Raw genomic sequence first — 17,500 nt, forward strand, 5'->3', positions numbered from 1 at the left:
CCACCACCACCACCCTCACCGCCGCCACCACCACCTCGATCACCACCACGACGACCACCACCACCACCTCGATCACTACCACGACGACCACCACCACCACAACAACAACACCACCACTACCCGGTGGTGTGGAAAATTGCTACATAAGACTTTGACACTACCACGAGGTAAAAATAATAAAACTACATCGTTTTCACGAATACACAGTGGGGGGCATATGAGATGGTAATTAAATATGCCCAAGGGCTTGCAAAATTCGTTCCATGAAACGGGTGGTAGGCTGGACAGGACATGTTACATAAGCGTGATTTATAACAATAACAGCTAAAAAATAGCTTTTTTGGCAACCTGTGGGCAGATGGCTAATATAAATGGCGATAAACTGTCAAGAAATACATGATTACTTAATGTTTCATTTGCTACCACGGCATTTTCAAGGATTGTGAAAAAATCAGGTCTTGCATGTACTAAACATGTCGACTTACGTTTTCAAATAACCGATTTTCAGTTCCTTCAGAAATCGTGGAGAAAACACATAAAAATGAATGGATTTTTCCCAAACTTTAATACATTGTTGCCCTTGCACCTAACTTACTGTGTGTAAAAGATGAACGTATATAGACATGTTTATTGTGTTTTTTTACGAATTTTTGTATTTACAGTGGTAGTAGTTGAAATGTTACTTAAGATTTTCCATGATTTATATGAAAGTAAAGGAGCAATTGAGAAATCAGTAACATACGATGAATATTACTATGATAACATTTAAATGTTAATGTAAGAACACTATTGCTCGTGCTTTTCCCAAACAAATACAACACGAAGACTCCAAAGTAGAGGCTCACATGCCACATTGCAGTAAAGTTGATGCAATTTGCTGTGAAACCAAAAAACAATAACCATAAACTCAAAAAAGCAAGCTTGGCAGTGCTATATGCTTTAACAAACGCAGGGACAAATATGGTCATCTTGTTTGTTCATAGTCATTATTCACATTTGTATTAAGTAGCATGTTGTAACGTGCAAAACTTTCAAGACAAATAACTTTTTAGTTTGGCTTTTTTCAATTACCATAACTGCATAGGTATAAAATAAAGCTTACTGCTACATTCATCACCATGCATGGAACCTCTGGAACTTTGTTTTGAAAACATTGTGAAAATAAATACTCTTACAGTAACAGATCACGGTGAATTTGTTGTTGATACGGGCAAGGGGTGAGGTAATCGTATTGAAGTGAGAGTTATCGAACTTGTTCAGCGTAATGGCGGCAACGAAACGGCAACGCGACGGCGTCGACGAAATTCAAAGGTAAATGTCTACATTCCATGTCTATTAATCGCATGTTGATTGCTGTTGCGTATTAAATAAGGAAAGAGTGAAATATAAGTGGGGTTTTTCACGTCTTTTGCCTTTGTCAAGTTAGTGGGGCGGCAAGATGTCCCATGGAGACCGATTCAGTGATTGAATCGTGCGACTGTGACTGTGAGAATGAGATTGAACATTTTGTGGTCCGGTAGGCCTCTTTCGTTCTGTACTCCAAAAGTATTTTGTTGTAATTTTTTTCTCTCAAAAAAAACCCCGGTCATCACTTTCAAATGGCAAAAGGCGCTTTTCAAACAGATTGTCCTTCTTTTTGTAGTCAGTGCCCAGTTTTCAGGCCTGTAGCATACTGCATAGGCATGATTCATTCTGACTGCTTCTGGAAAACTAGTTAATTTGTGTTAACTTGTGTGTCTGTTTGCAGGGGACTTGGATAACAAAAACGGCATCCCTATGCTGAAGGAGGGCCAAGAAGACACGATTATGGATAGTCTACTGTCCATGTTCCCCAAGTTGGCACAACAGGTAAACATAGCTGTATTACTTCCAGCCTGTCAACATTATAATTTAGCTTGATTTCAGGACTTCCAAGCTCCGTTTTATAAGCCCCCTCCCCACTCTGAATTTTAAGAAACAAACGACTTCAGCAACCAATAGGCCTCCACTCCACTACATAAGCCACAAACTTAAGTATTTATATCTAACTTATCCACTGTCTTAGTTCTACTACATGCATTATCCTCGATTATGCCAGAAAACGTTTTAAAAGGAATCAAACCAGAGATTCCTTCTCAACACCAAATCAAATTACCCGCCCTGGTGCATGACCTTGCCCCGCTGGCATCAACCGACTCTGGACGGCCTTGACAAGGCTACTTCTATTCCGCCATTAAAAACTCGACCGGTCAAACGTGTTGTCTTTTGTTGCCTTGAAAAACAGATTTCTTCAGTTGCTTGTGTTAATTCTATAGGGAACATCTTCGTTTTAGGTTTGTGTGACTGTGAGCGAGTTTTGGAGTCGATTATTTGGCTGATGACTTGTTATCGGGTGTGGAGCTTGTAAAGTTCTGTATTGAGTGATTTTGCATTCACTGTTGATTTGGAAGAAATGTCATTTAACTTTCATACCACTGACTCCCGATTCTGAATCGGATGTCGGCATGGTTTTGATATCTGAAAATCAACCTTCTCAGAAACAGTATTCTGTGAGATCCTTTTACTAAGCTGACTGGGATTTCGGGTACATACCCCCACCCCATCCCTTCCCTTGCACACCCCACTCGCACTTAGCCCACTCAGGTAATAATCTAGACACCTCTGCTTCTCCAGGGTTGTTTGAGGCCAGCGGGGCAAGGTCATGCTCCATGGCGGGTACTTTGATTTGGTGTTGGGAAGGAATGATAATAATAATAATAACAATGAACATTTTTATGTGCAATTTCTCGATACAAGATGGAATATGGAGCACACGGCCCATAACATAGAACAAACACAGGAACGAGAACTATCATTTTTTCTTCGCATTTTTGCTGAGATTTGAACTCGCACTTTCAAGTATGGTCTGCAAGGACTGAAGGAGGCTCAAGCCTGTTTGGCGATTATCCTTGGGAAGTCCAACCATTCACTCAGGGACACTCATTTCACCCACATATTAGTAATAGTTCAAAACACCAATTATTGTCCTGTCATTGATGCAGTCCCTAAATGTTCTACTTGTTTGCGTGTATGCGGTATAAGTATAACTCAAACATGGAATTTTTTTAACGTGCACATTTTTTTTATGAATACATCGGCAAAAGAGGCACGAGAAGAGTCTTTAGTTTACAAGAGTTGACCCTGGATAGATTGTAAAGTCGCCCACTCTGTCGCCGAGCACCGAGCAAGGGTGTATTTATGTGAATACCATGCCATTGGCCACAGTGGCCTGCTGTTTTTTGAAAGATAAACATGGAATCTTTAATCTTTAACGTGCGCAAATGGAGCATGTGATGCACACGAGGGCGAGACAGACACTGAGAGAGTCTTCACACATGTTGACTCTGATAATTTCTCTTCTGCCTCAACCCGCAACGCAAAGCGACAGGTTGATTCCTTTTAAAGTTGTCTGGCACAATCTAGGATAATGCATATAGTAGAAGACAGTTAGTGGTAAGTATCACAAATACAATTACTTAGATGAATAATTAGTTATATTTCTAGCATAGTTTTTGACACTGTTTGTTACGACACAGTCCGTAAAGTGCTTTGGGTGAATTTTGGGCTTGTTTTGATTGTAGAAGCACTTTAGCGGTAAAACCGGTATCACCTCCACCACCCAAGCTGATATCAAGGAGCGATTGCTTGTTGGTATTGAACGGGGTTTTTCTTCTCTCTTTCAGAATAAGGATTACATGCTACGTGTGCTATTCCCGGAGGTGACAGACAGACTTTTCAGTTCGGTATGTACATTTTTAAGTCTTCTTTTGCCCACCCTCTTTTACATCTTTCTGTGGAGACTAAAGAGTTGCAACACCAAGAAGGAACAGTCATTATTAAAGACCAACAGTCTGTTGTTGCCTCTTAATATGTTCAGGAGAGTGCTATTCTCTGCAAAAAAAGAATAGTACCGCTGGAGCATAGCTGTTACCTAAGAGGCAAAAATCCATGCAATTCTTTCCCTGTAGGCTGGGCTGAAGGATAGGCCTGCCATATTTTTACCTGTGGCAACGTAAGTCACTCGGTTCGTCTGTCTGTCGGTCGGTCAGTCTGTCTCCAAAAATCTCCAAAAAATAAGTCCAAAAAATGTCCACCAAAGGCATTGCCACATGTATCGCAGTTTTTGCGCTTGTTTTTCCTGTTTAGTTAAATCTGTAAGTCTTTCATGTGTTTTAAACTATGATATTTGGCTTTAGTCTTTCATGTGTTGTAGACCATCGTCTTTGGAGGTTGATATTGAGATATGGGTCATTCCAAAAAGCTGGCACAAAATGTGGGACAACAGAGAGAAAAAAAAAAGTGTTGTAAATAAAAAATTCTTGCATTGCATATGGAAGAGGAGTGTATGAGTGACAATAAAATTCTAGTTTGAAGATAAGTTACAGCTTGATGCCCACATGGGAGGCAGTTGAATTTGTGTCGTCAGCAAAATGTCTATTGTAACATGGAAACCAAATGACAATGAATTAACAACAAAATGACTGTTTCAAATTGCCAAAATTACTTTATTCTTTTTAACATTGACAAAATAACAGCAAACAAACTGAAATAAGTAAAAATACAACATACATGTATATACATCTGAGTACATTATCATGACCTTGAATCTTTACTTATTTGACATAGAAAACTTTTTTCTTTAAGTTTTTCTCTCAGTATAATGAATCACAAGAGAACACAATCATGTTGCATAATAATATGATTCTTTGAATAGAAGAACCCAGGTCAATTAAAAAAGAGGGAGAAGCAAATATAGCCTTTTATACTATGTCTTTAAAAAAAAGTATGTCTATCGTAACATGGAAACCAAAAACAAAGAATCGATTCTCTAACAGCTACCTTCTGATAAGTTACACTCCAATTTTAAACTAGCATACTTTCTATTCAATAGGTTTTTTTTTTACATTTACATTCAGATCCGAAAGCATCTGGTATAGCTTTACCAGCACCACCCTTGCTCCAAGGCCGTGGAATTTTATTTGGAAAACTAGTCAAAGCGAAATGAAATTCCACGACCTGGGAGCAAGGTTGGTGCTGGAACTGTCTTCACAATGTCATTAGCAGTGATCCATGCAGAGTCCGCCCAAGTGTAGTTTTTCTCATTTCCCTTTTCCTTGTCCAGGTAAGTCACTTTCAGCTCTTCGCCGTCAACCTCGGTCACCTTCGCATAAAAACGCACTGTGCGGTTTCTCCCCCCAACAGCCACCAAGCAGAAATCTCCAACGGATGGAGGGGCTTTAGTGTGGGGCTCATCAATGTGGGCAGGGTGGGGCTCATCAGGGTGGGGCTCATCGGGGTGGGGCTCATCAGGGTGGGGCTCATCGGGGTGGGGCTCATCAGGGTGGGGCTCATCAGGGTGGGCAGGGTGGGGCTCATCAGTGTCGTCAGGTGCTTGCTGGTTGATTATGCGGCCATTGGCTGGTTTGAGAGTTTTCGTGGTCCATTGGCCCACGACCCAGTAGTGCACAGAAGAAGTGAAAACATTGTCTTCCAGTTACGCAAGACAGTCAGTTCAATATTTTCAATAAAAATTATGTTTTTAAATTTAGAAATGGAAATATGCATGTTTAAATTAATTAGTGAATACAAGTTACAAGAAGAAGTCATACAACTAGCTAAAACAGTCAGCACGTTACTTTGAGGAAATGTCAAATGATCGTAACCAGAAACCAGTAGTGCACAGAAGAAGTGAAAACATTGTCTTCCAGTTATGCGAGACTTCCGGTGAAACGCTCATTGAAAACAAGTGAATATCAATTGACAGGGCTAAAAAAACCATGCAAGTTATTTCATCAAAACTGCACATTTAACAGCCAGACCTTTCCTTAAGCGTTTTAAATGTGAGAAAATCGTAAAGTGGTCATAATCTGGAGTCTTTCGTAACAAGAAAACGTGTTGTCAAAAACTAAAATGGCGACCTTGTTTCCAGTTACGATACACGGAGGAGCAAAGAATTTCGGCTAAAAAAAAATGCAAACGACACCCATCAATCCTAAAAATGGCTTTCCGAATTTATTTCAACATCAAACAATAATTTCGTAGCAAGCAATTTCAAGAGAAGTTGTTTACATGTTCAAATTCAAAGGAAAATCAGTGTCAAGGGTGAATCAACATTCCAAGACTCGGGACAAGAGACATTTTCGAAGTCAATTGGAGAACTTCACATGGTGAATTTGCGAAGATTTAGACATTGAAGGCATTAAAAATTAGCCTGTAATCCTAAATAAAGCATCAATGAAATCATAACACAAAAGAACTTACCGTATTTGCCTGTTAAGTTCTGCTAAACAGAAAGCGTTGTCTTTCGTAACAAAGGAACACAACCAGAACCGAAAGCCCACCACTTGAAACACGCGGCTAATTCCTCATTCGCAGTTACAAACTACACTCTAGTATCCTTCCGCATCAAAATGTGTACGTGAAACACACAAAATAGTTCGTCTTTTCTCGTTCTACAGTGAGATTTTGCCTTTGATTACAAGTCTTTCGTAACTAGCAAATCCGGAAGCGATTTGTGTAAACAAAGTTTATGCTTGCTAAACTTCTCTTTCCGAAAAAACAACAAGAAAACAGTGCATGTGTTGTGATGGAAAAATACCCACTTTACGATATAACGTCACAACAATGTATTCCTACGCGAGGTTGCAAGAGCTGAATGAATAGTTCGTTGAGTGCAGATTTGGAAACCACACGTTACGATAGACTGGTTTTCAAAGTCCAGCTAATATTATAAAAATTATAAAACACATACATTTTCTAAATTTACAACATAATTAATATTCTATTAACAGATAATAAAAACATGTCTCTTATCATATTTCACAATCTTTGTTCATGAAAACAATCGATAAGGAAAACCCGATCACTGATGTCACAAATCGGGACTCAATTTTGACCTACATTCTGATATTTTCGACCAATTTTTTTCCAAAACAAAAAAAATCTATGACTGGTAACTGTCTATATTATTTCTTCAATCAATTTAGATTTGGTTTATACTGACGAGATTTAGGATTTGTGTATGTGTTAGTAAAAAAACAGATTTCTTTTTTACAACCCTTGAAGATCCCAGTTTTTTGGAATGACCCAAATATGTATTAAATGTGTGGCAGCCCTAGGCTCTTCATAGTCTGATGGGCTTTAAACAAATATAGTAATGATTAAACAAGACTATGACTAATGTGTCCATTTTGTTTCTCTTTAAAAATGGCCTTTGTCGGTTTTGTTGTTGTTGTTGCTTGTTTTGCCTTTAGCCCAACCATAACGTTCCCTGTGCCTCACCACACAGACACCCCCCCAACACACACAAGATGGAAAATATTTTTTCAGATGATTATGACACCAGGTGTTCAGAAGATTTGCTCATGTGTATATATATATATGTAATTAATATCCCTCAATGTATCTCGATGTTGGTATTATTAAATACTTACCGTGTGATATTAGTGACTAATACTATTTGTAAGCCCACTCTGCTTCCCCACAGTGAAGACCATCTTTGAGATTCTGAACGCATGAGCTTGTTGCGAAAGAATATCATCATACTAGTTATGTGCCCGGAAGGGGCACATTTGATTGCTTCAACCCACCACGGTCAAAGAAGATTTTTTCAAAGGGTGGTCAAGGTATTTGGGGTGCATATTATCACATCGATCTGAAGACAAGTGCATTAGTAAATCATATGGTAAGTATTTGATAGTACCAAAATTTAGATGCATTTTTTGATAATACCTGAATAAGCTCTTTGCAGGCCATTTCAGTGAACTAAATGTGTGGTTTTTTTTGTTTGTTTGTTTTTGCAGGGGAAGGAGATTTGTGCTGTTTGTGCGTTTACAGTTAACGTGGATAGCGCTGTAAGGTGAGTGATGTTTCTGATCATCAAGAGCAATGTTTGATTTCATTACATGCATGTCTAATTGTAAAGCACCCACCTGTCGGTATTACCTGAGAGATATAGTTTATCAGAACAAGTTAACCCAAGCTAAAGTTCCAGTCGGTTTAAACAGGAGTTTATTTATTCAGCGATAAACAGTTTGCTGCACACAGACAAGGAAACCCTTATAAACAGTGGGCAACAATGTCAATTTTACACATTTAGCGGACAAGTTATGGCAAATTGAGAAAACACTGTCAGGCAATGTACAGCTGATAAAATTAACAAAAATCGCACACACACGCACACACACACATGCAGCTGCTCCCTCACACACTCGCTCACTCACAGTTCCAGTCCAATTTAAAGAATAAAAAACCCATTCATTTTAATATTATGATCATCGATTGTTGATAATTTAATAACGTTTTCATTCAACAGATGTGATGACTGCTTCAAGTGGTATGATTACACTTGCCTCCAACCACCTCTGAAAAAATCGCCAAAAGTGCGTGGCTATGCGTGGCAATGTGAACATTGCTGCACACTTGCTTCATCAGTAAGGATTTGTTCTTTTTGTTCTTTTGACATGCTATTGGGGTAGTCACTGTTATCTATCAAGTAGACAAGTAGATGTCATACTAATATTGTGTTTGTAGTCGCTGAACTCTTTGGGGAAGCAAATGATGTTGTTTTGGTATTCTATCCCCAATCTTGGCTGGCGAGATCATCACAAAATCAAACTGTGCAGTCAAACAGCAATGGATGTGTTCACAAAGTTAACTGAAATTTCACATTTCAAACAGTAATTTGTTTCCGCCCATCCGCAAAAATTAAAAATAAATGATTTTTCAAAAATTCCGATTTCCAATAGCAGCTTAGTAACATTCCTTCGTACCACGTGGAGTGTGTGTGTTATCTGTTGTGTGTTGTGCGTCTTTGTGTTGTTGTGTGAATGTCTCCACATGGGCGTACGTGTTGGAATAGATCGCCGTGTTTTGAGCTCTTTCAGTAAAACAAAAGAGGTATCGCGCGTATAAATTTCAATTTTTTTTTTTTTAAACATGTTCACTTTCAGGTTGAATGTATAATGATGTAGTGGTGGCAAGCATCTTGAACTTTTGTTCCAAAAGATTAAAATGTGTGAAAAGAGTTAAAGGAAAAAACACTAAAATCAATTTAATTGATGAATATTTTTGTTTCCTTTGTTTTACACCTTTTTTTGACTCACATGCGAAGCAAAAGTGAGTCTATGTACTCACCCGAGTCGTCCGTCCGTCCGTCCGGAAAACTTTAACGTTGGATATTTCTTGGACACTATTCAGTCTATCAGTACCAAATTTGGCAAGATGGTGTATGATGACAAGGCCCCAAAAAACATACATAGCATCTTGACCTTGCTTCAAGGTCAAGGTCGCAGGGGCCATAAATGTTGTCTGAAAAACAGCTATTTTTCACATTTTTCCCATTTTCTCTGAAGTTTTTGAGATTCAATACCTCACCTATATATGATATATAGGGCAAAGTAAGCCCCATCTTTTGATACCAGTTTGGTTTACCTTGCTTCAAGGTCAAGGTCACAGGAGCTCTTCAAAGTTGGATTGTATACATATTTTGAAGTGACCTTGACCCTGAACTATGGAAGATAACTGTTTCAAACTTAAACATTATGTGGGGCACATGTTATGCTTTCATCATGAGACACATTTGGTCACATATGATCAAGGTCAAGGTCACTTTGACCCTTATGAAATGTGACCAAAATAAGGTAGTGAACCACTAAAAGTGACCATATCTCATGGTAGAAAGAGCCAATAAGCACCATTGTACTTCCTATGTCTTGAATTAACAGCTTTGTGTTGCATGACCTGGATGACCTTGACCTTGGGTCAAGGTCACATGTATTTTGGTAGGAAAAATGTGTAAAATATTGTTTTTCTCAGTTTTATTGTAAAATTATTCTGAAAGAAAGATCAAGTTCTGTTCAGCATGTGAGTCGTGTGGGCTTTGCCCTTCTTGTTTTACATGTGACACAAGTGTGTCCATAAGTCTGTCGGTTTGTAGGGGGACAGGGTGATTGAGCGATTGGTGCTGTCAATGAGAGGGACCCGGGTTCGAGCCCTGTCAGCGCCATAAGGAAAATTCATTTTCCAGGTTCGGCCTTGTGTAGACCTAACGATCGAATGGGGCACCCCTGTGTGGATCACACGCAGTCCATCATATGCGCACGTTAAAGATCCCGTAATCTCAGATTCGTCTTGAGTTTGTGGAGACAAACAGATACCCAGCACCAGAACATGGAGGTTCAGCGCGAGCGGTCTTTATACTATAAAGATTTCATATTTAAGGATATCACAGGCATAACAACTGCAAATTAATCATTGTTCAATGAAGTATCAATTCACAACGGCTTCAGGGTAACATGCATGAATATTTACACTATTATGAAGTACCGATACACGATTTCTTCACATAAAGTAACATTCAATGTTTGTAAATGAAGTATCGATACACGATTTCTTCAAATTACACTTGGTTTCAATGAAGTATCAATTCACAACTTGTTCAGAGTAACATGGTTGAATATTTACATAGTAATGAAGTACCGATACACGATGTCTTCAACAACAACATACACACAAGATACACACACACACACACACACACACACACTTTTGTCCACATTGATTGATATTGCTGGCAGAGACACAAATTTACATACATTTTCACTGCAGCTAACTCTTACTAGTCTTACAGATAATTTCAGTGACATGTGACGTGTTGTACACTAGAAACAAACTTATACAAGTTACATGACATGTTACAGCCTTGAATAGGTTTGTGGTGCTCTGCTGGGCTTTTAAGTTTTAGGAGGCACTGTTAGGTTGACAAAATGAAAATGTAATGTGAGTGGTGACTATTTCAGGAAGAACAGGAGGACAACATGGAGCCTGAGAACACAACAAAGTCCTTCCAACACATTGTGGATGCGCCAGAGAATGCACCAGGAATGCCTGCGGACTGCACCAAGACAAATCCACTCAGTGATGGTGCGCTCTTGAATACAGAAGGGCAGTATAACCCTGTGGAGAAACTCATTGAGTGAGTATACATACAAAACGTGATGCAAGTAGGATGATAGAAAACAAAGGCAACTGGAAAATAAAGTCGGGAAAAGGAGGAAAATTGCACCACTGGAAAATGAAGGCCAATGAGGCCTCGGTCAAAACAAAGTGTCCACAGATGTTTTACATAAAAACTGGTCATAACACGCAAAAAGTGTTCATAGCTGTTCTTTTATTTTGTTAAGCTTTTCTTGGTTAATCTTTTCGACTTTTGTTCAACTTTATTGTGAACATTCTGATCTCTTTTTCTTTCTTTTTTACGTCAGTGGTATTTGTTTTTTAATTGCCATTTGTGTTAATTGATTTTGCCTTTGAAGGGATTGTGTGCCGACGGCCTGCGTTTGTACATTTCTTGAATTCTTTTTGCCACTACATATTTTGTCTGTTTTTGTCTTCATCGTCGTTATTGGATCTGCAGTCATGTTATTGTTTTACTTTTAATATGAAATATGTTTACCCATTATTTTTACAAAATTTAGCGAGGGGATGGACTTCTAATATTGGTAACTGTTAATTATTCCATTATGTAACACACAAACATATTGTTGTCAATCAGCAAAAAGCCCGAAATTTAGGTAAATTTTGTGATTTTAGTATACTTACCAATTGATACTACTGAGTACATGTATCTGTTTTTATGAAAACGGAATAGCTGAAGAAAAAGGCTATGGTCCTTCGCACTGGCAGTGTGTCTGTCAAGGTCACTTAGAGACGTTACCCATAATATTCTTCTCTTTCTTTCCACCCATGAGCTTGTGAATGATGTGGGAGGAATTTTTGGCTATGTCAACCATTAGTCTGGTGATGAAACAGGAAGCGACGACACCCATGAATGTCTAAGGGAGTTCTAGTCCAAGAAGGACCATGCATTGATCTACATGTTTAGAATTAAGTTGTCTCTTTCGTGTTTGACAGGCCACATATGGAGAAAGTTAGCTGTAGGGGTTCAGATGACAACAGCAGTGACAATAACTGCGAAGATGACTCGGAGTCAGAATGGAAGCCTCCGGTATGCAGCTCTCTCTCTCTTTCTCTCTCTCTTTCTCTCTCTCTCCTCTCTCTCTCTCTCTCTCTCTCTCTCTCTCTCTCTCTCTCTCCATGAATCTGATAACTGTTGTTGTAGAGTGAACTACATATCAGATGACACACCCTGCCTCTTGCTTGTGGTGAACAATCTAAATGGCCATTCGGGGAAGTATCAGGAAGAAATAGTTTGCACGTGCATGAGGTGTGACGTTTCCCCTAATTCAATCTAAGGATTGTTTTTTGGTACATGTAGCAAGATTTGGTAGATATTTTAAAGACACAAAATTAAATCAAATTTACCTTGTAGATCATCCTGTTGTTTTGGATTGGAGTTGTGTTTATCAAAGTAACAGTTACATTTTTACTTTGCTACAGCCTAAGAAAAAGAAGCTGCCAGGGTGGATTCCAGGGCAGACAGACATGGAGTCAACGTCGGAGTCCGAGTCATCTAGTGATGAATCGTGAGTGATCAACTGAATATCTTGGTAGATCCGCTACTAGATGAAAGCTTATTTTGAACTAGCCAGCCATGTAGTGTGTTAGTGGAGCAAAGTCACCAGCCCAGTGGAAATTTGATTGTGGAGAGAAAAGGATATTCAGTAAAGTCTGTGCAGTCGTGAAGAAAACACAATAATACAAGAGGCAGAAATGTTACTATCCAGCTCTAAAAACAATACAAAAGAAAAACAATATTCAGTCAAGTCTGTACAAGAGTTAAGAAAAAAACAATATACAATAGGCAACTGCAGTTGCTAATCTCTAATGATAGTTAGCATCTCGACCAAGTTGAAGCTTGGTCTTGCTTGCTGCATACGTTTTTTGCATGTGTCACAAGTCAACGTCTGTTGGTCGGTCGGTTGCAAGGTCATACAGTTATGTGTTGCCAAATTAACTATTTTATAGAAGTACTGGCTGCAGAATAGTCATCACAAAGAAACGACACATTTTTATTTGCGATCTTTAACCATTTGACTCAACATGACATTATATGATCTGTCTGTTTGCAGGGGACTTGGACAACAAAATGTGCATCAGGGAGAATCAAGAAGACACGATGATGCAGTTCCCCAAGTTGGCACTACAGGTAAACAAAATTTCATTTTCTAATTTTTTTTGTGATGTTGAATGTGCGAAAGATCAAGAATGCAAGAGGATGCGGGATCTTGCCCCAGGAGAATTTTTGTTTCAATGGGAAAAAACCTCAAAAGGTGCATTCTGTTGCCATTTTAATTAAGTCGGAAATTATCCAAAAGTAAAAAGCCTGACTTTTTTTCTGGGTGTCAACTGCAGGGGGTGGGGGTGAATTCCCTGGATCCTTAACTGGGCGGACCTCATCTGTGGAAGGGTGAGGGGGAAGGTTCGTCTGTATGGTTCTATAAAGCTGTGCCCACATGGGCAGTCCAAAACATCTGACATCGGTCTGGATCTTGATTTCTGATCAGGGGTCGAAATTAACGGGAGCGCAGGGCGCTCCGCCCCGCAAATTGGCACCCCGCCCCAAGAAATGCAGTAGCTAGGGCCCACGCCGCTCCGGTCAAAATCTTGACTGAAGGCTTGTAATTTTTAACGAATCGGTGACAGGTTGTTTACTTAGCTCAAAGTCTTCGTCATCATAGCAGCTTTGTAAAAAAGCGAAAGTGACGTTTCCAAGTTCTGACACAATTTTTAAACGGAAACTGCCGAGTCTTTGCTAGCAAAATCAAGAAATTTACACACAGGAAAAAAGAAAGAAGTCTCGGCTGCACATATAATAATCTGACGACCTTCACCTTTCCTGAACCAAAAGTAGTCTCGGATGCACATATCACAGACTATGGCCTTGCTTTGCTTGAACACTTCAACAATAAAATTGTTTTATTTATTATGTTTTCATTCTTTGGAAACTGAGCCTCTATTTTCATACAGAACATAAGCAACTCTTAATTGTTGTATAGTCACAACATTTTTTGTTTCGAAAGCAATCTTTTTATCAAGCTTCATGCAAGTGGCCCAACTTTTTGAAAGAACAGGGTTTCATGAAGTCTGAACGTTGCATTGAAACAAATTCGACAAAAATTCAGTTCTAGTCCAATTTCTAAAACCAAAACTGAAATGGGTTCCTTGCAGCTTAGAGATTGTAATCGGATACTTAAAAGTAACAAAACATAAAAAATAAATTTATCTTGGTTCATGCTACTAAAGACTACTGTTGAAAGAGGGAGTCCGGAGATAACGACGTGATATGCGATTGAAAGAATAATCATTCATGTTATTGTTACTAGCCGCTTCGCAGCGTCGGCACCTACAACTCGATCGGGCGGCTTTTTGCTGCCCGCCCCAGCATTTTGTGTTGCTGGGGCCACAGTGGCCCCAGGTAAAAAAAGTAAATTTCGACCCCTGCTGATTGAAATTAGTTCATTCAAACATAAAAGTGAACAAGCGCAGAATCGCAATCATCTGTGGCAATGCCTAGACTCGCCATGCCTAGAATCCTTCTTTAGATCATGTAAAACTTTTTTGGGACATTCTTTTGGGACATTTTTTTTAGACAGACCGACCGACCAACAGACAGACGGACGGACCGAGTGACTTATAGATCTGTGTTGCCACAGATAAAAAAGAAGTCAACACAGTGAGTGATGTTTAAGCAAGGGACCAACTGTGACAGTCTCTACACACACGTGGTATGACAAATGACTGAAGTGAGCCCAGTTGCAGTCTCTACACACACGTGGCATGACAAATGACTGAAGTGAGCCCAGTTGCAGTCTCTACACACACGTGGTATGACAAATGACTGAAGTGAGCCCAGTTGCAGTCTCTACACACACGTGGCATGACAAATGACTGAAGTGAGCCCAGTTGCAGTCTCTACACACACGTGGCATGACAAATGACTGAAGTGAGCCCAGTTGCAGTCTCTACACACACGTGGCATGACAAATGACTGAAGTGAGCCCAGTTGCAGTCTCTACACACACGTGGTATGACAAATGACTGAAGTGAGCCCAGTTGCAGTCTCTACACACACGTGGCATGACAAATGACTGAAGTGAGCCCAGTAGAAGGCTCTGCACACACGTGGCATGACATTTGAATATGAATTTCATTTCTTGCATTGTCAAACATCACCTCAATTTCTTGTTTTGTGTTTATTTACAGATCCTTTGAAACGGAAGCAAGGAGACGTAAGCAGATCCGTTGAAAAGAAAGCAAGGAGACGTAAGCAGCATGTCAACACAAAGAAGCACCGAGGCAGACGTCGGTGTCCTGTCGCAGGCTGTGCAGGAGAAGTTGTGAATTTGAAACGACACTACGAAAATGTCCACCCTGATATTCCCCGCTTCGAAGTTGAAAAGTTGATAAAAGACTCTAAATCTCGACCAAAACGGTCTTATCTGAAGAAAGTTAACGATGTGCACTCAAGTCTTGTTCTTGGGTTGGAACTAGACCAGACAAGCACTTGCAAAAACACCACCAGCTTTCAAGAGCAGAGGCACTTGAAACAGCCAAACAATGCGAGAAACAATGCGAGAATGCCAAAACTCCTGACCCAAATCAGGTCACAGCAGATGCACTCTCAGACGAATTCCTTATTTGGTTTGAGTCACTAGAAGGGGGATATTATATTCCAAAATCTCTTGAGGAAAACAAGCGGAAACAACGAGAAACTCAAAACAAAAAAGTCCGTTACATGATCAACCAAATCTTGGAGGAGTGTTTCGGTCAAAATCCGCATCCAAATGTTATACTCGGCATCATACCCATTCAAGAAATCTGTCATCATTGGAGTCGCTGAGTTCAATCTTTGTTTCTACTGCAAAGATCCTGTGCTTTGGCTCACTCATTTCTATTTTTCTCCCTTTTAAAATGTTAGTATTCTATTTCTCCTCTCTATACCCTTCCCCCCCTCTCTCGCATTTGGTCTGAGTAAGGCTCTTCGTAGTCCTCGGACCGTTATAAACCCCATGTTATGTTATGTTATGCCCTCTCGCATGTCCTTATTTTTTAATATTTTATATAAAAGAACTGCATCTAGTGAGATAAATTTCTCCAAATGAACCTTCGTGCCGCTTTTTTGTGTGTTAAAAATTCAGAAAAACCCTCCAACCTCACTCTAATACCATGACAGTATTTTTTCGGCATAATCTGTTTTATCAATCTAACGTTGGCTTCTTTTTATCGTGTTATTGTGACCATTGAATTAATAATGAATTGTTTCCTACATTTTTATATTCTACCAAAATTGATATTTCATTGTTCCTTTATTCTAAAAAGATCAAAACGTTTTTCTTGTTGCTTGTGCATAAACGATATATATATATTAAGACAGCATCATGAGTTGTTACTTATGGTAAAATACAATGAAGAAGAGCGAGATTTATACCAGAAGAACAAGATTTATACTATGGAGTTGTCTACCATTCAATGACCGCAACACGGTGGCCTAGTGGTAAGGCGTCCGCCCAGTGAGCGGGAGGTCGTGGGTTCGAACCCCGGCCGGGTCATACGTAAGACTTTAAAATTGGCAATCTAGTGGCTGCTCCGCCTGGCGTCTGGCATTATGGGGTTAGTGCTAGGACTGGTTGGTCCGGTGTCAGAATAATGTGACTGGGTGAGACATGAAGCCTGTGCTGCGACTTCTGTCTTGTGTGTGGCGCACGTTAAATGTCAAAGCAGCACCGCCCTGATATGGCCCTTCGTGGTCGGCTGGGCGTTAAGCAAACAAACAAACCATTCAATGACACAATTAAATAGTAGAAATTTTCTCGTTGTTTTGACCTGAACAATTATTCTTTCTGATTCTCTTTACCTACTTTTAATTAGTGAATTTCAAAGTCTAGTCGTCAGCTAAAAATCTTAGAATTGAAGGTTAGGAACCGGTTTTCACCACAGTTTAACTGTGATTCCTTTTGAAATTCATTTTTGTAATCTGGTTTCGAAAAATAGAGGACACTACTTCAACGTTTCCATCGTCTCCCAATTTTATTTTTTGTAAACATAGTTCATCGGCAGGGATTAATGACATACCTTCAATGAAGATTTTTTAAGGAAGTCTTGAGACGGCTCTTTGTAGTCAGCTAGACGTCAAACAACGTGAATGAATGAAGAACGGATGAATGAATGTAAACTTGAAAAGACAAGTTACAATAGTTCCTTTCCTTTCTAGCAAGATAAGGCACGTTTATGATTATTTGAAACTAACAGTAATAGTGTTGCTAATGGTGTTTGGGTGGCATGTGTACAGTGTGCTTGATTAATGGAGGGTGATTTCAACTTGCCAATTTTTATTCTTGTCAAGAAGGTCATTAGTTACAACCAACCAACTATTCCAAAATGCCCTTTCAAAGTTGTTTCATACTTGTGCCATAACCTGGCTTTTTTGTTTTGTTTATTATGTCTTTTTTGTATCTTCTACTTTTACTTGTTTTGTTTTCAAGTTATTCAAGATTGGCAATGACTTGTTGTTCAATTCATT

The 17,500-nt window shown here is 39.3% G+C and overlaps 2 protein-coding genes across 4 annotated transcripts in view; both read left to right on the forward strand.

Moving 5' to 3' along the window:
• LOC138972499 (uncharacterized) overlaps nt 1-120 on the forward strand; it is a 92,423-nt gene extending 92,303 nt beyond the window's left edge. For all 3 annotated transcript variants that reach the window (XM_070345134.1, XM_070345135.1, XM_070345133.1), the window contains one exon: nt 1-120. This exon is cut by the window's left edge and continues 668 nt beyond it. The gene's annotated coding sequence lies outside the window, so the exon portion shown is untranslated.
• Nucleotides 121-342: 222 nt separating this feature from the next.
• Nucleotides 343-16,732, forward strand: LOC138972500 (uncharacterized). Its single transcript, XM_070345136.1, has 9 exons — nt 343-1,848; nt 3,702-3,761; nt 7,821-7,876; nt 8,333-8,450; nt 10,818-10,993; nt 11,932-12,025; nt 12,418-12,503; nt 13,050-13,126; nt 15,184-16,732. Exons 1-9 carry the CDS (start codon nt 1,777-1,779, stop codon nt 15,633-15,635), a joined length of 1,191 nt encoding a protein of 396 aa, XP_070201237.1. The 5' UTR covers nt 343-1,776; the 3' UTR covers nt 15,636-16,732.
• Nucleotides 16,733-17,500: the final 768 nt, after the last annotated feature.

The sequence above is a fragment of the Littorina saxatilis genome, linkage group LG8 (genome assembly GCF_037325665.1).
Source record: "Littorina saxatilis isolate snail1 linkage group LG8, US_GU_Lsax_2.0, whole genome shotgun sequence".
In the NCBI taxonomy this organism is placed as follows: Eukaryota; Metazoa; Mollusca; class Gastropoda; order Littorinimorpha; family Littorinidae; genus Littorina; species Littorina saxatilis.

Bases quoted from the DNA above. Each gene is read 5' to 3' on its own strand.
- LOC138972500 (XM_070345136.1), top strand. From the start codon at position 1,777: ATGCTGAAGGAGGGCCAAGAAGACACGATTATGGATAGTCTACTGTCC. The intron at 3,762-7,820 runs GTATGTACATTT...TTGTTTTTGCAG, and splicing joins CAGACAGACTTTTCAGTTCG to GGGAAGGAGATTTGTGCTGT. The intron at 8,451-10,817 runs GTAAGGATTTGT...TGACTATTTCAG, and splicing joins GCTGCACACTTGCTTCATCA to GAAGAACAGGAGGACAACAT.